Below are 27,137 nucleotides of genomic sequence, written 5' to 3' on the forward strand. Positions count from 1 at the left end.
AACGGAGACCTTATGGTGCTGCTGCTGCAGTAGTGTTTATTAATATATATGCCTCCGTACGCGTGTGTTTGTTTTTGTTTGTGCCGGTGGGTGAGCACTGCTGGCGCCTCCTGACTGCCGCTTCTCCCTCTGTCAGCTGTCTTTCCTCTCGTTTTGTTGCTGTTTCTTCACTGTTCTCCTGAGTTTTGTTGTGTTCCGTCTCGTTCCCACTCTTGTTCTCCGTCTTTTGTTTTTTGTTTTTTGTTTTCCCTCTGCTCCCGTTCGCTGCACTCTCCTCGCCGGTTAGCTGCTAACTCGCTAGCGGAGCTGCCCTGCATGTTTCTCTGTCCCCCTCAACTCCTCTCGAACACTCCACCACTGGAATTACATTAATCATCTGGCTGTTCTCCTCATCATCTGTACCCATCTGTATCGTGAGTACCACCACCCCCTCCCGTCTAACGCTATCCTGTGCTGCCTCTACCGTCCCTCTCACCGCCTGCTAACCGCTAACCCGTCTGCTAAACCATGGAACCATCAACCCTACTCATCCCTCTCCTGTTGTTTCTTACACTACCCCCCCTGTTATTCAAAGGACCCCCCTGGTTCCCACAGTTGTTTTGTCCCCTCAATACCTCCTCCCCTCCCCTCCCCTACTCTCGCTGTCAACTCCTCCGCCTCAGGAGAAACTACCGGCTATCCTCCACTGCTCTCTCCTCTGCTCAATCTGCTGGAATCCTCATCTGTAAACGCTACCTTCACCGTGGCCCCAAACACAACCGTCATCTCCAGTCATCCATTACCCCCACCACCCCGACTTACAACATCCAAACCATCCACCCCCGCCGCCCCCCCTCCACTGGACCCCGCCGCACTGTGAACCTGGCCAACCTCAAACCTCTCCAGCGTGCCCCCATCACACCACCCTCCCACTCATCCAACTTTGCCCTCCTCAACACCCGATCACTCAACAACAAAGCCCCCATCCTCCATGAACTCATCCTGGACAATTCACTGGACTTCCTCCTGCTCACTGAAACCTGGCAACAACCCAATGACTTCTTCTCCCTCAACCAAGCACCCCCCCCCCAACTTCGGCTACCTCTGCAAACCCCGCCCCTCCCGGCGTGGAGGGGGCCTCGCAGTCTTATTCAACAAGAACCTCAGGACCACCGAACTCACTTTCCCTACAGTCACATCATTCGAATCCCTCGCCTTCAAAACCTGCTCCAACACAGTCATTCTTATTTACCGCCCACCTAAACCAAATTCATCCTTCCTCTCCGATCTGTCTGAACTCCTCATCCTAGCATCATCCCTCCCCTTACCCCTACTGCTACTGGGCGACTTCAACATCCACATGGACTCCCCCACCTGTAAACTTGCCTCTGATTTCTCCACTCTACTGGACAACTTCAACCTCACCCAGCACATCACCTTCCCCACACACAATAAAGGCCATATTCTGGATCTCGTCTGCTCTGCCAACGTCCCAGTTCTGAACATCCAACCATCCCCCTTTCCCCTATCTGATCACAAACTCATCCAATTCACAATCCCTTCCCCATCACCCCGTCTGAAACTCCCCAGAGTCATCTCATTTCGCAACATCAAGTCCATTGATCCCCTCCATCTCTCCGACCTGCTATCTGCTGCCCTCCACCTGGACCCACCCCCCACCTCGCCCGATGATCTCACCAACCACCTCAACGCCACCCTGTCTGCCTCCCTCAATTCACTGGCCCCCCTGAGAACCAAAACTGTTTCATTCAACACCTCCTCCCCCTGGTTCACACCCCACCTCAGAAAACTCAAACAGACCGGCCGCCAACTTGAACGCCTCTGGAGAAAATCATCACTCACTGTTCACCTCGAAGCCTATAAATCTCACCTCATCACCTACAAAGACGCCATCACTGCTGCCAAATCTGACTACTTCTCCACCATCATCAATGACCCCACCCGTAACCCCCGAACCCTCTTCTCCACTGTCAACACTCTCCTCAAGCCTCGTGCCAACACCCTCTCTGACCCCTCACCCGATCTATGTAACTCATTCCTTCAGTTCTTCAGCGACAAAATCACCACCATCAACAACTCACTGCTCCCCGTGTCTGACCCAGCAGCAACCACACCGACCCCTTTTCTCTCCATCCCTCTGGACCCCTTGACCCCTTCCCCCCAGCACCGCCTCTCCCGGTTCGACCCTGTTGACTCAGCAACCATTGCCAAACTCATCAGCACATCCAAACCCACCACCTGCTCCCTGGACCCCCTCCCCACCCCCCTGCTGAAGTCCTGCCTCCCTGTCCTATGCCCCTACCTCACCGACCTCTTCAACTCCTCACTGTCCCATGGAACTGTCCCCTCAGCCTTCAAAACTGCTGCTGTCACCCCCACACTCAAGAAACCTGGTCTGGACCCCTCCTGTCTCAATCACTACCGCCCTATCTCCAACCTCCCCTTCCTCTCCAAAACCCTCGAACGCCTCGTCTCCACCCAGCTCCAATCCCACCTGCATTCCAACAACCTGCTTGAACCCCTCCAATCTGGCTTTCGCCCCCTCCACAGCACAGAAACTGCACTCCTCCAAGTCCTCAATAACCTCCTCACCTCTGCTGACACCGGAGCCCTCAACATCCTCATCCTCCTGGACCTGAGTGCAGCCTTCGATACCGTGAGTCACAACATTCTTCTCACCAGACTCCAAGACATCGGTATCGAAGGTACTGTACTCAGCTGGCTCCAGTCATACCTCACCAACAGATCTCACTTCATCTCCCTTCACAACAACTCCTCTGCCACATCCACAGTCACACAAGGTGTCCCCCAAGGCTCTGTACTCGGTCCACTCCTGTTCATAATCTACCTATTCCCCCTCGGTCAGATCCTACGCCACTTCAACCTGGACTTCCACTGCTATGCTGACGACACTCAGATCTATCTCAGCATCAACACCCCTCACAACCCACCGCTCTCCCACATCAACTCCTGCCTCTCTGCAATTAAAGCCTGGATGCAACAGAACTTTCTAAAACTCAACAGCGACAAAACACAACTCCTCCTCATCGGCTCCAAATCCACCCTCACCAAAACCAACAATCTCACACTCAACATCGATGGCACTTCTGTTTCCCCCTCCCCCCAGGCACATAACCTTGGCGTGATCTTCGACTCCACCCTCTCCCTTGAGCCCCACATCCGCCAACTGGTCAAAATATCCTTCTTCCACCTTCGCAATATCGCAAAAATCCGTCCGTCCCTCACACCCCCTACAGCAGAGAAACTCATCCACGCCTTCATCTCCTCCCGCCTTGACTATTGCAACTCACTCCTCTATGGCATCAGCAACACCTCCATAAATAAATTACAACTGGTCCAGAATGCAGCTACCCGACTCCTCACCCACACCAAATCATGGCATCATATCACCCCAGTCCTGAAAGACCTTCACTGGCTCCCCGTCTCCCACCGGATCTCCTACAAAATCCTGACCCTCACCTACAAAGCCCTCCACCAACTTGCACCCCCCTATCTCTCTGAACTCCTCTCCCCCTACCAACCTCAACGGTCCCTCAGATCCACCTCGGCTGGTTTACTCTCCACCCCCACGTCCAAACTCCGCAGCTTTGGGGACAGAGCATTCTCCAGGGCAGCTCCCAAGCTCTGGAACTCACTCCCCAATCTCATCAGAGACTCCGATTCCCTCACCACATTCCAGTCCCGCCTCAAAACACATCTTTTCTCATCTGCTTACCCGTAGCCCCCTCCTTCCCCCTACCCATCAGTCCATGTGTATGTATGTGATTGTTCCTGTGTATGTCGCTTTTTGTCGTTCGTCTCCTGTCTGTCTGTCTCACACCGTTTTCCCCCCGACTATGTTAAAGCGTCTTTGAGATAAATATAAAGCGCTATATAAATCCAATATATATATATATATATATATATATATATATTATATGCAAGCTGCAAATATGGGTACTGATTTTCATATTATTATTTTTCATTGGGTTTTATTTTCCATCTTTGTTTTTTTATTATATTTTTTATCCTATTTTATCAAGTATGTGTTTATTTTGCATCTTATTTACCCTGTTTTTATGTTCATTCTATGTCTATTTTCTTTTACTGTAAAGCACTTTGTTCTGCACGTCTTGTATGAAAAGTGTGATACAGATTTCAAAAATGGATCACAAAAAGGCCTGACAAATTATTATACAGTTGTTCACAAGGGGACATTCCAGAGCTTTGACTCCTTGCAGAAAAAACACGGTCTGGAACGAAATGATTTCTATAGATACCTTCAAGTTCGACACTATTTCCACCAGAACATGGTTGTAGCTTTAGAAGCAGGAGAGACTGGAATCATGGAAATAGTCTTGTCAACATCCAAATCTACAACATGTAATAAAATTGTCTCCAGAATGTATAATGGGATTCTCCAGCACAAATGTGAAAACACACTGTATATAAAAGAAACGTGGGAAAAGGAGGGAAATTCTGATATTTCGGAGGAGCGCTGGAGAAGAATATGTCAAGCACAATGGTACTCAACTAATTCAACCACATTTCGAGAATTCTGTTGGAAAAATATTGTAAGGTTTTTTATTACGCCCCTGCAGAAAAGACATCAGGGAAGTGGCAGTGGATGTTGGAGACTATGTGGAACAAATGACACCAATCACTTCCATATTTTGTGGAACTGCCAGGTTATTGTGCCTTATTGGCAGGAAGTTCATAAACATATTAATAATTTATTTAGAGTCGACATTCCTTTTAGATGTGATGCTGTATACATGGGTGACATCCCATTTGAAGGGTGGAACATCAATGATAAGAAACTGGTTCAAATACATTTGACAGCAAGCAAAAAGGCTGTTACAAGGAAGTGGCTAAAATCTAAGCCACCCACCATTGACGAATGGATAGAAATAATACATTAAATATATATCAGGGAAAGACTGTCTTTTTCCCTCAAAGTCCAGAGAGAAAATTGTTTCCGAATTTGGTCTAGGTGGACTGAATATATTAAACGTATAAATTCAGACTTCAGCTGATTTGATAGAATAATTTAGGGAGAACGTAATGTGGTTTATATTAGGCTACTTTATCGCGTTTAACAACCCACTCTTGATCCATTTATGTCTATATGTATGGGTGTGTGTGTATATATGTACTGTATATGTGTGTATGCGTATGTACAGTGTATATATACATATATACATATATATATACATATATACATATATGTACATATATATGTATATATGTACATATATACATATATATATATATACAGACGTAGGCAAAGTTGTTGGTAACGTTCCGTTAAAGAGAGAAAAACCCACAATGGTCACTGAAATAACTTGAAACTGACAAAAGTAATAATAAATAAAAATTCACTGAAAATTAACTAACGAAAATCAGATATTGTTTTTGAATTATGGTTCAGCAGAATCATTTAAAAAAACAAACTAATGAAACTGGCCTAGACAAAAATGATGGTAACATTAACTTAATATTTTGTTGCACAACCTTTTGAGGCAATCACTGCAATCAAGTGATTTCTGTAACTCTCAATGAGACTTCTGCACCTGTTGACAGGTATGTTGGCCCACTCCTCGTGAGCAAACTGCTCCAGCTGTCTCAGGTTTGAAGGGTGCCTTCTCCAGACTGCATGTTTCAGCTCCTTCCACAGATGTTCAATAGGATTTAGATCAGGGCTGTTGGATTTATTATACTCTAAAATATCTGTTGGATTTATTATACTCTAAAAATGCATACAAAGGCCTCACTATTGGATGTTTTATGAATAGAGTCAAGGGTGAGAAAAGAGGGGAGTGTGGCAGATGATGTTTTATGTTCCAAGGTCATGAGGACGGAGCCAGAAAGTGATAACGAGGAAGGAGGAATGCAGCAGAGGCATCACGCGTCACACCTCATGACTATTGATATTGTGTAAACCATAAAAGACTGGATCAGGGAGAGCTCGGGGTTCAGACTTCACGAACTGACCCATGCACTGTATGTTGTCAGGGACATGTAGGTTGGATCCAGATATCTGTAAACTCTTTTATTTTACTTATGCAACATTAATTGTTCGGAATAAATTGTATTATTATGCTTTAACCCGTCTGTTTGGAAAATCTCTTTGTCACACAAGATTAACCAACACGTAACTGGGCCTTGACCTCTTGGAGGTAGAAGGCCAGTTCCTTCAATTGGTGACCCCGACGTGATCTTCGGCATTGAGAAGCGTGTCCAAAGGACGGACAGACCGGCGAGAGAGAGAAAGGGATCCCTGAAATCTTAAAGGTGAGCAGAACCTGTTTTATCGAACTCTGCATATTGGCTTACTCTAAATTATCTCTCTTGTTGTGCTGAATCTCCTTTGTAGTGATAAATGTTGCAGGAGTAAAGACTTTCTCAATTAAAGCTGCCCTTTTGGTAAATCCAAGAGGAGGAAAGCTGAATTAAAGCTGCCCTTTTGGTAAATCCAAGAGGAGGAAAGCTGAATTAAAGCTGCCCTTTTGGTAAATCCAAAAGGAGGAAAGCTGAATTAAAGCTGCCCTTTTGGTAAATCCAAGAGGAGGAAAGCTGAATTAAAGCTGCCCTTTTGGTAAATCCAAGAGGAGGAAAGCTGAATTAAAGCTGCCCTTTTGGTAAATCCAAAAGGAGGAAAGCTGAATTAAAGCTGCCCTTTTGGTAAATCCAAGAGGAGGAAAGCTGAATTAAAGCTGCCCTTTTGGTAAATCCAAGAGGAGGAAAGCTGAATTAAAGCTGCCCTTTTGGTAAATCCAAGAGGAGGAAAGCTGAATTAAAGCTGCCCTTTTGGTAAATCCAAAAGGAGGAAAGCTGAATTAAAGCTGCCCTTTTGGTAAATCCAAGAGGAGGAAAGCTGAATTAAAGCTGCCCTTTTGGTTAATCCAAGAGGAGGAAAGCTGAATTAAAGCTGCCCTTTTGGTAAATCCAAAAGGAGGAAAGCTGAATTAAAGCTGCCCTTTTGGTAAATCCAAGAGGAGGAAAGCTGAATTAAAGCTGCCCTTTTGGTAAATCCAAGAGGAGGAAAGCTGAATTAAAGCTGCCCTTTTGGTAAATCCAAGAGGAGGAAAGCTGAATTAAAGCTGCCCTTTTGGTAAATCCAAGAGGAGGAAAGCTGAATTAAAGCTGCCCTTTTGGTAAATCCAAAAGGAGGAAAGCTGAATTAATTTAGGGGAGCAAGCTGCCCTTTTGGTAAAGACTAAGAGGAGGAAAGCTGCCCGTTTAGTAATAAAAACTGTATGAGTGTACATTAATAACTAGTATTCAGAGGAAAATTAAAACTTACTGTTGATACTGGGCCAACATCGCTGGAACATCAAAGTGTCCAGTAGAAGCTTATGTTGGTAGGATCACAGCGAGGGGCATAGCGACCCATTTACTCTGAATCTAGTTACTGTCATAAACTGAATAAACCTGTGTGAAATAGTACTGGACAGAATGGACGGAGAATTTGACAAAGACTGTGAGGAACGGGGTGGCTGTGGGCCTCCCCGTTTATCATTTGGACAACAATGGGCTAAAGTCAGGAACAATGTAACCTGTACATTTGATCCCAAGACTAGAAATAAAGAGACTCAAGACCTAGATGACTGGTATAACATGACAGTGAAGGAAGGGCATTTTCCAGCCACGGGAAGTGAAGCCAAATTCATGCCAGTGATGAGAGCATTAATCCAGGTGGTTCATAGAAAGCTGCTGCAAGTAAGAGAAGACAAAGAAAAGGGAAATATGTTTGTAAGGAGGAAATTGAGGAAGGAAGAAGACGAGTTGGCAAGTTTATTGGTAAAATATAATGTGATACAGATGGCTGCACTGTCAGCCTTAGGCAGCCAGACGAAAGCCACCCACGCAGAAACCGCTGAAGCAAAACCACTAGTGAATCCCTCACCTATTCCTAGCGCACCTCCCCCACCTCCAAACCCACATACTAGCCAGCCTCCACATTACATGTCACTCCATCAGCAGTACACACCTGGCCCACATCCTAACCCCCCTCCTTATCCTCCTCCTACCCCTAGTCCGGTACCAACCCCACGGGACAGTGATCATACAAACAAAGTTATGGCACCATTGTTTCAAGTGTTAGGTGGTACTTTGGAATTAGAAGAGGAAATAGAAAGAGAACAAGGAGCAGGTTCAGCCTCAGAGGCGGGTAGTGGGTCTGATGTAGCCAGAGAAATAGACAGGCTAAGGGAAGAACTGAGAGATCAGGCTGAACAGTTCAGGTTAAGACAAGCCTTGTTACCACCAGACTTGCGTAATAGAGACGTAAAAAGGAGAGCTCAACCTACCCCTAAACCCCACACAGAGAGTCCAGACATAAGTGATTGGATACAGAGAGACACAGAGTTATCCCGTGCAGAGTATCAGGATGTTCCAACTAGTGGAGAGGTAGATGAGGACACTGATGACGAGGATGGTGGAGCAGTAGAGGAGAGTGATGAGGATGAAGATAAAAACATTTCTGTCACTATAGAGGGAACCATGAGAACGCACTCCAAAAGAGGGATACATTGGAGACGGGAGGGTGGGGACGAAGAGGCGACACCATATACACCCCCCAAAACTAGGTCACGTAAAGTTTATGGAAAGTACGAAGACAAAGGTGACAAACAGTTGAGTCAGTGCGTTGGCATGTTTCCCATTGTGGCCAAAAGCAACGGTAGAGACGAGTATCAGCCGTTCACTTTAGGTGACATTCAAGCACTGAGTGAGCTCCTTCCAGGAATTCAAGAGGGAGGGGGAGTGTGGCTCACGAGCCTGTATAACAAGACCCGAGGGAAGACTTTAGCTATGGGTGATCTCAGGGCTATTTTGGGTTTCTCGGTTTCGGCCTGGGCACTGAAAGAATTAGAAACAGCGGCCGGAACAGGTCAGGTGTCAGATAGAAGCCCCCTTAACCCCTACGCTACCTCTTTTGGTAATGCTATTAGACAAAAGTATCCCATACCAGCGGGTAAGCTCCACAGCTTGGTGTTTAAGATTAAGAACGGGGAGAGTGGACGCACGTTCATAGAAAGAGCAAAGACAGAGTGGGTGGGGGCTACGGGGGTAAACCCAGATAAAGACACACAGCAGTCTCTGTTCAGACTAGCTCTGTTAAAACATGCTCCGGAAGGAGTCAAGAGAAAGATGGAAGAGAATCCAGATATGGCAGGGGCAAAATCATCAAGATGGGAAACACATTTCTGTCATCATCAGGATGCAGAAACCAAGGAGGAGGAAGAGGAAAGTGAGTCATTAAAAGAGATGGTAGCTCAGTTGACTAAATTACAGTTGGCAGACGCACGAGTCCGTGCGACAGATAAAAAAAAGGGAGGGAAAGAAAAAGATACCCAGATGGCTCAATATGTAGCACCAGCTCCAGCCCCGCCACAGAATCCTGATCCACTGCAGGGCCAGCCACAGGCTATGTATCAACCCCAGTATCATGTGCCTTTTCAGCAGCCCTCATATCAGCGGCCCCCTTATTATCAAGGCCGGAATAGAAGCAGAGGGAGAGGAGGAGGAGGCAGGGGGAGGGGGTATGCCCAACCAAGAGGAGGCAGTTGTAACATCTGCGGAAACCCAGATCACTGGGCACGTGACTGTCCTCAGAAACAACAACAGCAGATGAGATGGCCTTCACAGCAGTCATATCAGCCACCAATACAGACTCCACCAAACCAACAGCTAGCTCCAATGCAGGCATACAGCGGGTACTCTGCGCAGGGACCTCCACCTGGTCCATATACACCAGGAATGTTCCCATAGGGGTGCCCGACGGAGATGGAGGGACAGGGGCTGGCAGAGCCCTGTCTCCAGTTGACAGTGAACGGAAAACGAAGATGGTTCATGGTGGATACGGGAGCACGTTATTCCACCTTAGCTGAACCTATGTGTTCCCTTTCCTCTCACTATGTTTCCGTTTTGGGATTTTCCGGCACTGAACAAAGACTGCCTTTTACTGTTCCCCTTCCTGTCCGGCTTGGGAGACAGGTGATGGAGCACCCTTTTTTGTATGCACCTGATTGTCCACGTGATCTCCTGGGAAGAGATGTTTTGGCAGCACTGGGGGCTTCTGTACATTGTTCACCAGAAGCTGTGATAGTGAGTTTCCCCGGAGGAGAAAAAATGGTGTGCTCCTCGCCCTCCAGTGCTGATCGCATGTGCATGTTGAGTCCTGATACCTCACCTGATGCCCCACCACCCTGTGCGGACATATATTGGGCCCTGCTAGCCGACCGAAACCCTCTGATTGACTTTTACAACATGTGGCAACCATGGATTAGGGCTCTACACCCTTACCTCCCTGTTCCCGATCCTCTCCACTGCACTCTGAATTATGACAGAAATAATGATCTTACGTATCAAGATGAGTTCCAACAGAACCTGTTAGATACAACCTGGGGGATAGGAGTAAGAGATGTTTATATAGCACCAGCAGGAGTAGCAGCCGCAGTAAAACTAACCCCAGCACAAGAACAATGGTATCGCATGTCAGAAGAAGCTGTTCCCCATGTGTCCCTAGCCATAGCTCCAAAACATCAGGCTAAAGACTTAGGCCCCATGGTTAAAGCAGCAGTCGCTCTGACAGACTGGGTTCCCACTTCCCTTTTGGGGGTTTCAATCTCACCATCCTCTAACATATATAGACTCTCCTTTTACAATGCAGTGTCAGGTATTTGCAAACATGAGTTACTAACACGCCACCACGGTAGGGAGATGTTAGATGGCGAAGGAGCCACTTCCATGTTGGCAGCTCTCCCTTCCTCACTGTGGTCTACGGGCCCCTTTGATGTTGGCAGGTGCAGCATGGAACCGGTAACTTTCGAGATGAAGACTTACTGCCCTATCTGGAGACCTCAGTATAAGCATAAAGTGGAAGCAGCCCAGGGTATCTCCCCTACGATTGAAGGACTGATAAAGGCGGGAGTATTAAGAAAATCTTACTCTCAGTGGAACACTCCCATTTTGCCAGTAATCAAACCCTCCGGCTCATACAGAATGGCTCATGATTTAAGAGCCATCAATGAGCTGGTTTTGACTCCTGTTCTCCAGTACCGAACCCCCACTCTGCTCTCTCGATGCTCACCCCAGCCCATACATCTTTCACATGTATAGATTTGGCTAACGCCTTCTTTTGCCTGCCCTTAGCAGATCATTTACAGGACATTTTCTCATTTACATATGAAGGCCAAAGGCTGACATATAATGTGTTACCTCTTGATGGGAAACAATCTGCTCAGGCAGCAGAACTTACGGCTGTAGTTTGTGCTCTGCGGTTAGCGGAAGGGAAGGCAGTGAATATTTTCACAGACTCTGCGTATGTGTGCAATGCAATTCACAGAGATATGTCTGGCTGGGTGCAAGCGGGTTTTAAGACTAGTCAGAATAAACCTATGGCTCATGAGGAGTTGATGAAAGAGTTGTTGGAAGCAATCCAGTTACCACAGAGGGTAGCTGTGATCAAAGTGAAAGGACACAGTCAGGGCACTGATTTAGAGAGTATAGGAAACGAAGCAGCTGATGCAGCCGCTAAAAAGGCGGCAGGGTATTTACCTACTATGATGGTCATGACCACAGCAGATCTCGGTTCTGAGATAACTGATTTCTCCATCATACAAGCTCAGGAATCTGCCACAGCAGCAGAACGAACCATCTGGGAAGATAAGGGAGCTATAGAACAGTTTGATGGTATATGGTATAACGGAGATCAAATAGTTATGCCCCCCTGTTGGATGTCCTCAATACTGACTCAGACTCATGGACTTGACCATAAAAGCCACAAACAGATGTTACGAGATCTCCGCCACTGGTGGATTCCCCGGAAACATGCTACTATAACTGACTTCTTGAATAAGTGTGACGTATGTAGTACATGTAACATCAGACCGACCATCACTCCTAGGGCAGGAAAACATCCTTCTCCCACTGCCCCGGGACAGGAAATCTTTATGGATTTTACAGATATGGGAGTAAGGGCTGGGGGGAAAAGATTCCTCCTAGTAATTGTGGACGCATTTTCACGTTGGGTTGAGGCCTACCCTACGGGAAAAGAGGACGCAAAATCAGTCATTAAATGTCTGGTGAATGAGTACATTCCGAAACATGGGTTTCCTAAATTGATCAGGTCAGATAATGGTTCACATTTCAAAAATAAAGACCTGCAATCTGTTGAAAAGGCTCTGGGACTAAAACACAAATTTGGCACTGTGTATGATCCACAATCACAGGACTCACACCATTTGAGCTTACGTGTGGCCGACCTTTCCCAGGGCCGTCCCAAAACCCCTCTCCCCTTCCTGACCTCGGTTACAGACCATACTATTTGAAGGCTAATGCTCTTGTGTCAGCTCTCTCCTATACAGGTGACAAACCTGTCACCCCTGTCACAGAGGACGTTCCAGGACCTGACTCCGGACCCCCGGAACACCTTTGGTTGAAGGTGTTAAAGAGGAAGTGGTCGGAGCCACGTTGGACAGGTCCACACAAGGTTCTGGCCAGAACTGCAACAGCTGTGCAGCTTGCAGGAAAAGGACTCAACTGGTGGCACCTAACACAGTGCTCCAGCAGCAGGACAGGACCTGAAGCAGAGGAGGCAGCCCCACAAGGAGCCCAGGCTACGTGAAAAGAGGGTCACGTATAATTTTTTATTTTTCATATACTGTATAAACTGTGACTGTGATGAGATACACATAAGGGAAAGAAGGTTACAAGGTCTTGCCTGTATTTACAGTTAAATCAGGCTAACATGGTTGTTTAGGTGGACTCATCTAGGTGGTTTTTGAAAAACATTATATATCACATTGTATTAAAAATTGTTGCTTAGAATAAATGCTAAAATAGACAAAAATAGACAAAAATAGATAAAAATAGATAAAAAAGAGAAACCAGGGGTGGGGAGAATCCACCAGAGAGAAATTTCACTTCCTTTCCCAAACCAGTATAAAATAGGATCACCCAGATAAAAGTTTTTCAGTTGCGCGCAGGAAAACAAACTAGAAGCATCATGCAGTACGGCAAACTGCTAGTAGCGTTTGCTGTAGCATTTGTGTTTACCTCTCTTGTCCTCGTTCTTCTGTACAAACTTTCTTCATGTGATTTGTCATGTATTTTAAATGTTTTAGGGAATGTGAGAGAAAATACCATGACCCTTGTGTAGAGTTTGTGTACTCAGATAAATCTGAATAACCTGGGAAAGCACAGACTGTACTAGTTTAGATACATTACTTATCATCCTCGCCTCTGCACTCTGCTAAAACTGGCTAATCACAAGTAACTCTTTAACAATAGACAATGCTTTCACTCAGAAGCAGGGTGGAAGGTGTGGGCTACAAGGGGGGGAAGGCTAAACCAAGATTATAAAGAATGATGTAGTGAGGTAGCTCCCCTAATGAATATAAACTAGCTGACCAAATAGCTGCAGGTTTTGAAAACATACCTATAATGAGCGCTCTGATCCCTATCACTCCTAACAAAAATGTTGACCGCATTAACTACATCCACTATAATGTTCTCCGTTTGACTAATCTAACTCGTGATGCAATTGCCGGACTAGCTGAACAAATGGCTCCTACGTCACTGATGGTGATCCAAAATAGAATGGCATTAGATATGCTGCTGGCAGAGAAAGGCGGTGTATGCTCAATGTTCCAAGACTCATGTTGTATTTTCATCCCTAACAATACAGCGCCGGACGGGACTGTAACTAAGGCGCTAGAGGGGCTCCGGACGCTGTCTGAATCCATGCACGATGACTCAGGTATCAACAGCCCCATTAACGACTGGTTAGACCGTACCTTTGGGAAATGGAAGTCCATGGTGGTATCTCTATTCTCCTCAATCCTTGCTGTGTGTGGATGCTTAGTACTATGTGGTTGTTGTTGTATTCCATGCATTCGCCACCTCACTGAGCGTGTGATCATTTCAGCTGTGCAACGAAAGCATCCGGATGCACCTCCTCCTTATCAGATGGCCATGTTCCAAGCGGAGAGACAGGGTCTCCTGGAAATGGTGGGGGATAGTGAAGATGTTGATCCTGAAGAGGTTGTGTGAAGATGCTTATAATTAAAACATCTGTACGTAACATGATGATGCTTATAATTAAAACATCTGTACGTAACATTATCTATGCGTATAATAAATATATCTGTATGTAACATTATCTGTAGGTGAACTTAGTTAAGTTCAAAAGAGGGTCTGTTGGATTTATTATACTCTAAAATATCTGTTGGATTTATTATACTCTAAAAATGCATACAAAGGCCTCACTATTGGATGTTTTATGAATAGAGTCAAGGGTGAGAAAAGAGGGGAGTGTGGCAGATGATGTTTTATGTTCCAAGGTCATGAGGACGGAGCCAGAAGGTGATAACGAGGAAGGAGGAATGCAGCAGAGGCATCACGCGTCACACCTCATGACTATTGATATTGTGTAAACCATAAAAGACTGGATCAGGGAGAGCTCGGGGTTCAGACTTCACGAACTGACCCATGCACTGTATGTTGTCAGGGACATGTAGGTTGGATCCAGATATCTGTAAACTCTTTTATTTTACTTATGCAACATTAATTGTTCGGAATAAATTGTATTATTATGCTTTAACCCGTCTGTTTGGAAAATCTCTTTGTCACACAAGATTAACCAACACGTAACTGGGCCTTGACCTCTTGGAGGTAGAAGGCCAGTTCCTTCAGGGCTCATAGAAGGCCACTTCAGAATAGTCCAATGTTTTGTTCTTAGCCATTCTTGGGTGTTTTTAGATGTGTTTTGGGTCATTATCCTGTTTGAGGACCCATGACCTGCAACTGAGACCAAGCTTTCTGACACTGGGCAGCACATTTCGCTCCAGAATGCCTTGATAGTCTTGAGATTTCATTGCACCCTGCACAGATTCAAGACACCCTGTGCCAGATGCAACAAAGCAGCCCCATAACATAACCGAGCCTCCTCCATGTTTCACATTAGGTACAGTGTTCTTTTCTTTGGATGCTTCATCTCTTCGTCTGTGAACATAGAGCTGATGTGACTTGCCAAAAAGCTCCAGTTTTGTCTCATCTGTCCAAAGGACATTCTCCCAGAAGCTTTGTGGCTTGTCAATATGCATTTTGGAAAATTCCAGTCTCGCTTTTTTATGATTTGGTGTCCTCCTCGGTTGTCTTCCATTAAGTCCACTTTGGCTCAAACAGTGACGGATGGTGCGATCTGACACTGATGTACCTTGACCTTGGAGTTCACCTCTAATCTCTTTGGAAGTTGTTATAGGCTCTTTGGTTACCATTCGTATTATCCGTCTCTTCAATATGTCATCAATTTTCCTCTTGCGGCCACGTCCAGGGAGGTAGGCTACAGTCCCATGGACCTTAAACTTCTGAATAATATGTGCAGCTGTAGTCACAGGAACGTCAAGCTGCTTGGAGATGGTCTTATAGCCTTTACCTTTAACATGCTTGTCAATAATTTTCTTTCTCATCTCCTGAGACAACTCTCTCCTTAGCTTTCTGTGGTCCATGTTCAGTGTGGTACACACCATGATGCCAAACAGCACAGTGACTACTTTTCACCCTTTAAATAGGCAGACTGACTGATTACAAGTTTGAAGATACCTGTGATGCTAATTACAGGACACACCTTAGTTTAATATGTCCCTATGGTCAAATTATTTTACATCTTTTCTAGGGGTACCATCATTTTTGTCCAGGTCAGTTTCATTAGTTTGTTTTTTAAAATGATTCTGTTGAACCACAATTCAAAAACAATATCTGATTTTCATTAGTTCATTTTCAGTAAATTTTTATTTATTATTACTTTTGTCAGTTTCAAGTTATTTCAGTGACCATTGTGGGTTTTTCTCTCTTTAACGGAAGGGTACCAACAACTTTGCCTACGTCTGTATATATGTATATATATATACATATATATATATATATACATATGTATATATGTATATATATATACATATATATATATATATACATATATATATATACGTATACATGTATATATATATATACATGTATACATGTATATATATATATATATATATACATATATATGTATATATATATATACATATACATATATATATACATATATATATATATGTATACATATATATACATATATATACACATATATATATGTATACATATATATACATATATATACACATATATATATATATACATATATATACATATATATACACATATATATATATATATATATATATATACATATATATATATATATGTATATATATATATATATACATATATATATATATATATGTATATATATATATACATATATATATATATATGTATATATATATATACATATATATATATACATATATATATATATATATATACATATATATATATACATATATATACACATATATATATATATGTATATATATATATATATACATATATAATTTTATTTTTAAAAGGTTGTCAATTGTACTGCATAATGTTTTGTTTTAAATGTGCACAATGCTTTGTTAATCTGTTGGCAGTAATACTGATTCTGTAATGTGAAGTGAATGCTTTTCCAAAATAAAAATTAAATTGAAAAGTGTGATACAAATAAAGTTTATTAATATCATTAAATGTGTCTATATCAGTAGAGGGCAGCATACGCTAAGCGTGTGTTGGTTGGCTGGATAAATTTCAATGGCAACAGCAAAATAAAGCCATAAATTATATATAACCTAGTTAGTGATAGTCCAGTATAACAGATTGTTGAGTGTGATTTCAGCAAAAAAAGAAGAAGAAGACATTTAGACAATATAGAGCTTCTTATGAGCCGGTACCTACAGTGTTAGGTCAAGTGTCCGGTGGCTCTGTAGCTCTCACTGGGTGTCACCATTTTCCCAAAACGTGTCTGCAATCTATTTAACACATACTCTGTTTTAAGAAAGGGTCATGTGCAGGTGTTGTCCAGTGCTCTGTCATGTGCTCACGTTGGTGTTAATAAATAGTGGTGATGTCTATGCACTGTGAGGAGCAGAGCCTAAGGCGTGTGTAGACGTTTGCATGAGAAAAATGTGTTGACTGGGTTGTGGATTGATGCAGGGTGTTGTGTGGTGTCAACCTAGGTGACACTGACAGTGACAATGGCGTGCGTGGTGAGAGCAGTAAAATGTGACCTCCACTGCTGGTAGATAGGTAGACAGTAATGAGCATTCCAGCATTAGTTTCTTACAACAGGAGGGGGGAGGGCGCCTTTCATTAAGTGAGATTAAATCACATCTAATGCTTCAGCAGCGTGTCCCCGAGCCAAAAGCCGCCACCCCCTCCCTCCCTCCCTCCCGCTTTAAAAATAGACAAATGCATTTCAGAAAAGATTTGCTCTTTTTGTTGGTGGCGGCTTTGACAACCTGTTTTAATGTTCCAGCGGCACGACTGGGATGTCACAGCGTGTGGGAACGAGAGGACGTGCGTGGCAATGCATTTGGACGTTGCCCTTTTTCCCTGATTCCACACCCACCTCCTCTTCACCAGCTCGCGACATGTTCTGAAGCAGTGCTGCTTTGCACCCGTCGGGGCCGATCACCGGTGAGGATGGGTTGAATATGGCACCATGGGATCGGCTGCGACAGCCCAGAGAGCGATGGTGGACAACGTCTCGCTTGGAGTAAAAAACAGGATGACATCAAGTCCAAAGCAGAAAACAGCAAAAAAAAAAACCTTCTCCCTCGTGTTCTCTCTTCTGCTAGAGAGAAGCTAGAGAGAAAGATGAGACTCGTAGAATATTCAGTTCATAAATTAGATTTATTTTGATACCGTTTTATAGTTATACTCATTCCAAATGTTTATCATTTCATAAATGGAATTAAATGTTTTCCCCGGAAACAAAAAAACTTGAGGAGAAAACCCTGCAGGCCTGAAGCACCATGGTTTTTGTATCGTTTCTAGTATGTACAATTACATATGCTCCTTATTATTTTTGCTTACAGTAACTTATACTGTACATAAATACGCCACACATGTCCCTCTTTGCATTGGACTGTGCATATCTCTTTTCACCATGCACAGGTTTCTTAAACCTGAAGCATAGGCACTGAATTTGTCCTCGTTTCAAAAGAAAATAATACAGATTGTGATGTTCAACCCGCTCCCTTCTACTGTTTTGGCAAATGTCCAACAAACCAAGTTTTTTTTTTTCATCTAAAATATTTTCATAGAAAAAGATGAACAGCTCATTTGACAGACATTTCAAGAATAGGCAATACATTCATTAGAACATTGACCCATGCACATTACAGCAACGATGTGTTTTTATAGTCAGGCTTTAAAGCCTTTGTTTCTTTTTTTGTTATAGTTATGTTTTGCTCAACCTCGCTGATAGTGTTAGGGATCGTCACGGCGCTGACTCTCTGTTGAACATCTTAATGGGTTTGTGAGCGTTCCTACCACAGTTACAGTAGAGCTGAAACACAATGAAGGCAGACAAGGTGCTGATACACGTCGAGTACGTTTTTGTTCCTGTGCAACGCCACTCGAGAACCACACTGACGACCTTGAGAGGACAAATTTTAAAGAAAACCGTATGAAGTCAACTCCACGTGTGTTTGGTTTGGATTTTCTGCTCTGATTTGCAAAAAACTTGTCTTTGGCAAATGTAATTCACTGATAGTCTTACATTTTTACATTCTGATGTAAAAAAGAAAAGAACAATCCTTTTCAAAAGAGGCTGTAAAATAACTGTTGTGCTGTTCTTTAAAAAGGTGCTATGTGTAACAATTTAAACCAGTACGGAGATGTAAACTACTGTAAGCTGTGATAGCTTGGTTATTAACATAAGCATAAATAAATAGGGCAAAGACTGAGACAATTACTAGCTGCTATTTAAAGGACCAGTGTAAAAGATTTAGTGGCATCTAGCGTGTATACGACAGGTGGTCACCAAATTCATGCTGCCTCTTCGCAACGTGAAAACGCGCAAAGCCCCTCGCTAGAGCCAGTGTTTGGTTTGTCCGTTCTGGGCTACCGTAGAAACATGGCCGGCTACGTGAAGAGGACTCAGTCCCTACTGTATGTAGACATGAAGGGCTCATACAGACTGACAGGTAACTCACTGATTATCATGCTGCATCATCAGGGCCCACATTGGAGAAATCAAATTCCAGTGACTTGCAGAATTTTATGCAGCACTTTAATGCTTCTGATGTGAATATTTATGTTCTTTAATTAATAACTATTCATAAGCATTATTAGACTGCAAATCAACCACATGTTATGATGAATAATAGCAGAGACAGGACTGTATAAAAGCCCACTTGCATGCTCCCAGATGACTGGTGCGAACGTCGGGGAGTTCACGGATATGCGCATGAGGTGTATTACTGTGGTGTCGCTGTCGTACACTTTTTAATCGAGTTATTGAACTGACAAAATACACGGAGTCGGATACAAGGACAGCAGTTTTACAGATTTTGACATATTCATGAGGGAAAAAATCCTGGCATGGCCTTAAATACAGATCAGTAAGATCGCCTCCTGAACAGATGTCACGATCTTTAATTGGATTTATTAGTTTAGCTGTTGAAATTATGCTAAAATCACAAATCTGCTATCATAAAGTCTTGTGGTTGTTTGTTTGATTTCACACCACAAACGAACCGTCCACTTGAAAGCAGACAGAGACCGCCTTTTTAGGCAGTCTCGGTTCGGTTGTTTGGTCCACACCAGGGTTCGATCGACAGCTTTCGCACCAGCCCAAACAAACCGTACTAACCAGACAAACGGACCGATTGGAGTTCGATTTAACCAAACCGAACAGGTTAGGTGTGAACGCACCCTTAGTTTCAGGTGATTATACACTAATGAAAACATAATAATGAATATTATATTTCATTTCTGCCAATAGATCCCCTAAATCCTACACACTGGTCCTTTAACACTATTAGCGCTGCATTATTAGTGCTTGAGTTTCTCAAATGCACGCCTGTATTTCCCATCAACTCTGATGTCGCTACTTGTCCTCATGTTTCATTCTCTCTACTGAAAAGGACAAACATGTCTTTTTCTTATGGCATTTCTTATCATCTATCATCTGCCATTGCCAGAAACAAGTAAGCACACTTCTGAACTGAGCCGGTGCCTCCACAACAAACGCAGACATGAACAAGTATTTACGTTAATTACACTGACTACGATTACTAACTCAAATTGAATGTGCCGATGGTTTACGGTGTGAAAATGATACACATAGCACCTTAAATCTACATTCTCCTGTCTCTCACTCACTCATTCACTCATACATGTGTGTATGTGCACACACGCACACACACACACTTGACATCAACTAGTCAGTGCTGAGCACAGTTTAGCATGCGATCATTCTGCTTATTTCCTGTAACTGTAGAAAAAACTCCATGCAGTTAATACCTCAGGCACGCGTTCGTGACAGAGAGAGACGATAAACTTAGAACAGCTCAGGCTCAGTAACACTCTTTTCTCCCGACCTCTTGTTAAAGGGTAGGAGTTTTGAAACATGGATGAAAATAATAACATCTGATGTTTATCTTTTATGTATCTAAGATATTCAGAGGGGGTTGGGTTTATAGAGAATTTGAATGCAAATGACAAAATTCCGCTCATGTAAGACAAGTGAGTGTACAGTGAGGTCTTTCCCTTTTTCTTCCCTCCACCTGCTCACAGACACAGTGTGAGGAGTTTTACAGGCCTGTACCAAAAAAACAAACAATACAAAGCAAAACGGAGATCTAGGGGGAAAAATACTTTTGCTAGTCACGTTACAGCAATTCCTCGTAGAAGAGCAGGTATGCCTGAGAGTTGAGTACCCTTGATTCTGGTACCGTCTGAACAGTGGTATCGCTGATGTACACCCACTGGCCCTGGAAGCTGCTGCCGGCGTCCCTCGCTCCTGAAACACACACACACACAGTGTCAATATTGTGGGGCACAGAGACTCTTTTGAGAAATAAGCAGCTATGTGGTGCTGGATTTGCCTCGTGGTGGGGATGGTCATAAAAAAATAAAATAAAATGGCATTCATCCTTTGGTGGCGGTCTATTCTTTTCTTAGTCTGACTGAATGCCAGTGTGGCATTAACGCAACATGTCATTTTTAGCTTGTAGCGGGCAGATTTGAAGCTAGAGAGAAGATACTGGTATCATATTAAACTACAAAAACCAAAGGAATCCATTGGTACCAACCATGTCATACTAGCTTGTCGCAAAGGAGGCTAAATAACGCTCCAAACTTGCGCTAAATTTTGGCGAGGAAAAACGGTCATGGACATTTCCAAAGGGGTCCCTTGAATCTCTGACCTCAAGATTTGTGAATGAAAATGGGTTCTATGGGTACCCACAAGCACTTTATTAGACACCCACAACAAATGGGATGATTGTCGCCCTTTCATTCGGCAGAATAGAAACATGAATACCTGGATGTGTTTGTGTTTCAGACCAAAACACTCTATTACAATAATTCAGGGCTGTCAAAGTTAACGCGTTAATAACACGTTAAAGAAATTAGTGGCGTTAAAATAAACTTGCGTTAAAGCATTAACGCAACTTGCAATTTTTAGGTTCTAGTGGGCTCCAGTTGTAAAGTTAGAGTGAAGATACTGAATCATATAAAACTATAAACCTAATGAATCCATTGGTACCGACCATGTCATACTAGCTGGTCATGAAGGAGGTTAAATAACGCTCCAAACTTGCGCTAAATTTTGGCAAGTAAAAACTGTCATGACCATTTTCAAAGTGGTCCCTTGACCTCTGACCTCCAGATATGTGAATGAAAATAGGTTCTATGGGTACCCACGAGTCTCCCCTTAACAGACATGCCCACTTTATGATAATCACATGCAGTTTGGGGCAAGTCATAGTCAAGTCAGCACACTGACACACTGACAGCTGTTGTTGCCTGTTGGGCTGCAGTTTGCCATGTTATGATTTCAGCATATTCTTATGCTAAATGCAGTACCTGTGAGGGTTTCTGGACAATATTTGTCATTGTTTTGTGTTGTTAATTGATTTACAATAATAAATATATAAATACATTTGCATAAAGCAGCATATTTGTCCAATCCCATGTTGTAAGAGTGTTAAATACTTGACAAATCTCCCTTTAAGATACATTTTGAACAGATAAAAAAAACCCAGTTTGGAGAAACAGGCAGGAGTACCAGCACAGAAGCAAAACAATATACTACTGTGGAAGGGGGCAGCAGCAAAACATATTTTACTAACCTACAAACAGGCCTACCTAAAAAAACTGTATTTAGAATATTTTCACGGCTTTACCTTGCTGTCAGAAAACCCTTTCTGACGGGGAACTGAAGCAGCAAGGACATCTGCTTCCTTGAGATTTTAAACTACCTTTCCGCACTAGTCTGTAAATCTAGACAGTCTTCTTGAGAAGAATAGAAAAATAGTACACAACATGGATCTATAGAACATAAACACCTGTATTCATCCTGCCTTTTGTAGAGGACATCTTCGAGGTCACACGAAGTGAGGCAAAATACTGACCGCTTTCAGTGACAGCAAACAAACACACCGACACAGAAAATAGATAAAAGATCTTGAGGGAGATCAAAAGGGCCAAATCCTGACCTGACAGGTTCCTGTGGTGCTGTTCTATTTTCCTCTGGGGAGCTCGCACTTTTACATATGCAGTGTAGTGGCCCCCCCGCATCGAGCCGCTGTGTTCGACAATCCCATACAGGCTGTAGAGGACACGCTCACCAGCTGCCAGGTTCTAGTAAAAAAACGAAAGAGAAGGTTGTCAAAGAGGGAAAAAAGCTTAAAAAGGAAAGATACAGAGAAAGAGGTCTCCAGGAGGAACAGTACAAACCAAGGACATTCATTACAAACTGAACTATTGAATAACTAGAAACCATATCACACTATGGTTTCTAGAAATTCAATAGTTCGGTATTGAATGTAATAGTAATGTAGTGAAACATGTGTAAGAGAGAGCTTAAAAAGCCTTTTATCTTAAGTTTGACAAAGAAGAAATTGATTAAATTTCAAGTACACAGTATAGTTTACCTTGCAGGAGACCGAGCAGAATGGAGCCAGATCCAAGATCAGGGGGAAATCAACATGGCGGTTCACTTTTCTTAAGTTCATCCCTGCCTTGAAATACAAAAATAGAACGGCAGCACTTTAAAATTTAGGCCACAGCACAAGCCAAATACAACATTTGACTATGCATGATAAAACGGAGGGCAAGAAAAGGCAGCGTTGTGGCTGCTCACCTGATGGAAGCGTTTCAGATGCAATGTGATGACCGGAGGCAGCGAGGAGATCAGAATTTGCTTCCTAGCACTGGTGTAAATTTTCTCTACTTTCTTGTCTACGCCAACAACACAAAACACACAGACAGACATGTCAGGTTTAACTGTTTGAATGAAACATTCATTCTGTTTTAGTCAACCTAACAAAGTCATGAATCTCTTGAAAAAAGATTTGAGTGAAAATCTCAAGTGTTCATTACAGGATCATAGGAACATCTGGAGCTACGGTGAAACCTGAACTGTATATGAGAAGTGGCGTCACCGTGACGTCACCCATTGGTTTGGGGACTACGGTTTTGAAGCCTCGAGTTCGGCATTTTAGCCGTCGCCATCTTGTTTTTTTGCAACCTGAAGTGACACGACAGTGGGGAGCTAAGGACAACCGAATACTGAACAAGACGTTTTTAAATGTTAAAATTAACTTTCATTAACTGAAAACACACTGTGAAAGGGTTAAAGTTGTAAGATGAAAACATGGACAACTCCCAGAACGGACAACGCCGTGGTAGCGACCTGTCAATCACAAGGTAGCCACGCCCTAAAGCATCCCCTGCTTTATGGTCTATTTGACTCTATATGGGACCATAATTTACTAAATGAACATCATGCTGTATTGAAGAAGACTTGAAACTAGCGATTGAGACCATAAACTCATGTTTATAATGTTTACTGAGGTAATAAATCAAGTGAGAAGTAGGCTCATTTTCTCATAGACTTCTATACAATCAGACTTCTTTTTGCAACCAGAGGAGTCGCCTCCTGCTGGCTGTTAGAAAGAATGCAAGTTTAAAGCACTTCCGCTTTATCTTTACTTCTCAGAACCTGAAGCCCTTGTAGCCCTGACTTTTGACACTAGTAAGAATTCGCTCTTGCTGTGCTGTGTGCAAACACACGCTTCTACTGATGAACTCAACACGGTCAGTTGTATTACGGCAGAAATATGAGAGTTTGGAACATTGTGAGCACACAGTCAGAGAGCAAAAAAGTGAATTACGCCGCAGGAGTGGATTGAAAAGTTTCTATGGATGTTTTGATGCTTTTTTTTCCCAGAGCAAAATCTGGTCATTGTTCATTGGAATCTATTGTAAATGGCAAGAACTCAAACTGCCCACGGTCGCCATGCTCCACGAAGGACGAAACTCTTTACAGCCAACAATCGAGCCTACAGGGGATGAGAGTTTGATATTCTAAAGATGGATTTTGACTTTAAGGGTTTCCTATGGACAACCTGTGATGTCATGATCAGATGTGCAATAATCTGGCAAATAATTTATAATATTTTTTGTAATGAAACTGCACCATATCAATTATTTACAGGCCCTGGATGCTCATCCTCAAAGCTCTTTGTCGTTCCAGATGTTTTTTGTCTTACCGGCTGAGCTGCTCTTACGCAGCTGTTTCTGTCTGCGTTCAGTGCAGCTCTCACACAGCAGCTTGTTGTTGCCCATCAGCAGTTCCACAGAGGTGAACTGGTGGAGGCAGGACTGGATGGAGCACTCCTTGGAGCTGGGTGTGTAACTGTGGGACAGCGCCTGGAAGGCCCCCTGGTGGTGCTGATGGTGGAGGTTATCTCGTGAATGCGTTTCTCCCTGCTCCTCTGGAGAACAGTGCGTAGAAGGAGAGCAGTCCACAGAAGTGAACCCGAGGTTGACTTTAGACACCGCAGTAACTAGCTGATCCACAACGCAACCTTGCCTCATGGAGGATGTGGACGAGGGGGAGGAGGCGGAGACGGGCGTAGGGGACGGGGTGAGGGTGGACGTGGACGATGGAGTGGACATGTGGCCGTGGCTGTGGCTGGAGGAGGTGCGCGGGGCCCACTCGCTTTCTGAGGCCTCGCTGTCAGCGTCATTACTGCTGTCCTGAGCACCCGAGTCTCTTTCACTGCCATCTGATAGGCTGCCGGCAGCGGCCATCTTGCAAACGGAGACGCCGCGGGCTGATCCACCAGCTAGCCCCTCCTCCTCTGGCCGCTCTGCACTGCAGCCTGCTCCCTTCTCCTCCACGGAGCTCGAAGACCTCCTGCTCTGCTGCTTCTGGGGGAAAAAAGAACAACATATACATTAGTCCCCTTTCAGAGATGCAGACTCGTGGCAATTTCACATGTTGGTGTCACGGTTAAAAAGGATCTTGATTCATTTTCCCCATAAAAGTTTCTGGTCATCTGCCGACATAACCATTTTTTTTGCACAGTTCAAATGTGAATTCAAGCATTCAGATTCCAGTACAGGCATGCAAAAGATTCTGACAATCTTATATATGACATTTTCACAAGAGACTGGGAGGGGATGCTTTAAATGCTGTGCCTTGATTACAGAGATCATTATTAAGCAGCACATTTGACTCTGAGGAGAGACTTTTAGCAAGCTACAAGAGCTATACTACTTTTGTAAAGATGGCTGGAAACTGGCACTGAAATGACAAAACTTCTCAATATACGATAAGATATAGCAATACAGCTTGAAGACACGTTGCAGTAAACAATCTTCCACCTTGTAAATCATATGAAATATTCTGTGCTGCTTGGTCTGGTGTGCCAGATGCCAAATATTGTGTAAGGCTTTATCTGTGAGGGTAAAATCTTTATTAAGCAACATGGAAATAAAGTGTGACATGGATGTGAAATACTTTAGAGGACAAGTATCAAATATGTTAAATATTGTAGTGATAATTACAAAACAAATATAAAATTAGTTATGAGCTTACCCACCATTATACCATGTTTGGCATCCTGTAATTGCTTTTTATTTCTATTGGTGGTGAAGTTACTCAGAATTTATTTTTGTATAATCTAAAAGGGCCAAGCTTAAGAAAAAAGAAACTAACATGAAATGAATAAAATGTTGGTTTGAACATTGCAAACATGTGTGCATCTACATCCATTTGCAGACAATGGAGAAAAAACAACACTGGCATAATACAGAAAAAAAAAAGAAATGAACAAACTCGGCAGATCATTTCTTTATGAGAAGCATGAATTTAACAGTAAAGGGAAGACAATCACATTTACATTATTTTAGGACGTCATCATCCTAAAAATAAAAACAACAAAAATCCTCAATTTTAATAAAGTAATTGATCAGATTAAACAACTTAGATTTTTTAATTTAAAATCAACTTTCTTTAAAGAATATAACTCTACAAAATACTTGACAAATCTCCTTTTAAGGTACATTTTGAACAAATAAAAAAACGTGTGTTTAATTTGCAATTAATAGTGATTAACTATGGACAATCATGCGATTAATCGCGATTAAATATTTTAATCGATCGACAGCCGTAGTTTGGACTACTCGGTACAGCCCTGATTTACATAAACATACCTGTCCACTAAGCTTCCTGGTGTTTCTGTTGACGGAGTGTGCTGCAGAAAGAACCTGGTCACTGTGAGTCACGTGGGCGTCCTGCTCCCGGCTGCCCTTCCCCAGCCTACTAGGGTTGGATGGTTTTGACATCTGACAAATAAAGCATCATCAGTTAAGTGGAACCATTAAACAATATGGCGGAACTTTGTCTGCTAAAAAACACTTAAAACATGCAAAACCAATCTTGCCACCTTTCAAATAACTGTGGCATTTTATTTTTCTTACTCATTAAGTTTGGTAAACTGTCTGTATGAGAGTGATAAACATCATCCTTTAATATTATTTGCACTGATTTTCTTATGAACGATTGTAGCAGCTCACCCTCTCCTCTATGATGGGTAAAGATATGTCTATGAAAGCCTCCCTCACTGTGGAGATCTGAAAGAGAAACCACATGTTAGTCAGTGTCAGCATATATATATATATATATATATATATATATAAATAAATATATATATTCATCACCTTTCTAAATAGTTAAAATC

At 43.0% G+C, this 27,137-nt stretch overlaps 1 protein-coding gene across 1 annotated transcript in view; it reads right to left on the reverse strand.

Moving 5' to 3' along the window:
* Positions 1-17,765: 17,765 nt before the first annotated feature.
* usp45 (ubiquitin specific peptidase 45) overlaps positions 17,766-27,137 on the reverse strand; it is a 45,069-nt gene continuing 35,697 nt past the window's right edge. Inside the window, exons 12-18 of the mRNA XM_037784530.1 lie at positions 26,974-27,030; positions 26,611-26,742; positions 24,660-25,323; positions 23,249-23,346; positions 23,040-23,126; positions 22,602-22,746; positions 17,766-20,902 (exon numbers count right to left, since the gene is read on the reverse strand). Coding sequence (XP_037640458.1) covers positions 20,772-20,902; positions 22,602-22,746; positions 23,040-23,126; positions 23,249-23,346; positions 24,660-25,323; positions 26,611-26,742; positions 26,974-27,030 — 1,314 coding nt within the window. The 3' untranslated portion in view covers positions 17,766-20,771. The remainder of the gene's footprint in view (positions 20,903-22,601; positions 22,747-23,039; positions 23,127-23,248; positions 23,347-24,659; positions 25,324-26,610; positions 26,743-26,973; positions 27,031-27,137) is intronic.

This window comes from Sebastes umbrosus, chromosome 11 (assembly GCF_015220745.1).
Source record: "Sebastes umbrosus isolate fSebUmb1 chromosome 11, fSebUmb1.pri, whole genome shotgun sequence".
NCBI classification, from domain to species: Eukaryota; Metazoa; Chordata; class Actinopteri; order Perciformes; family Sebastidae; genus Sebastes; species Sebastes umbrosus.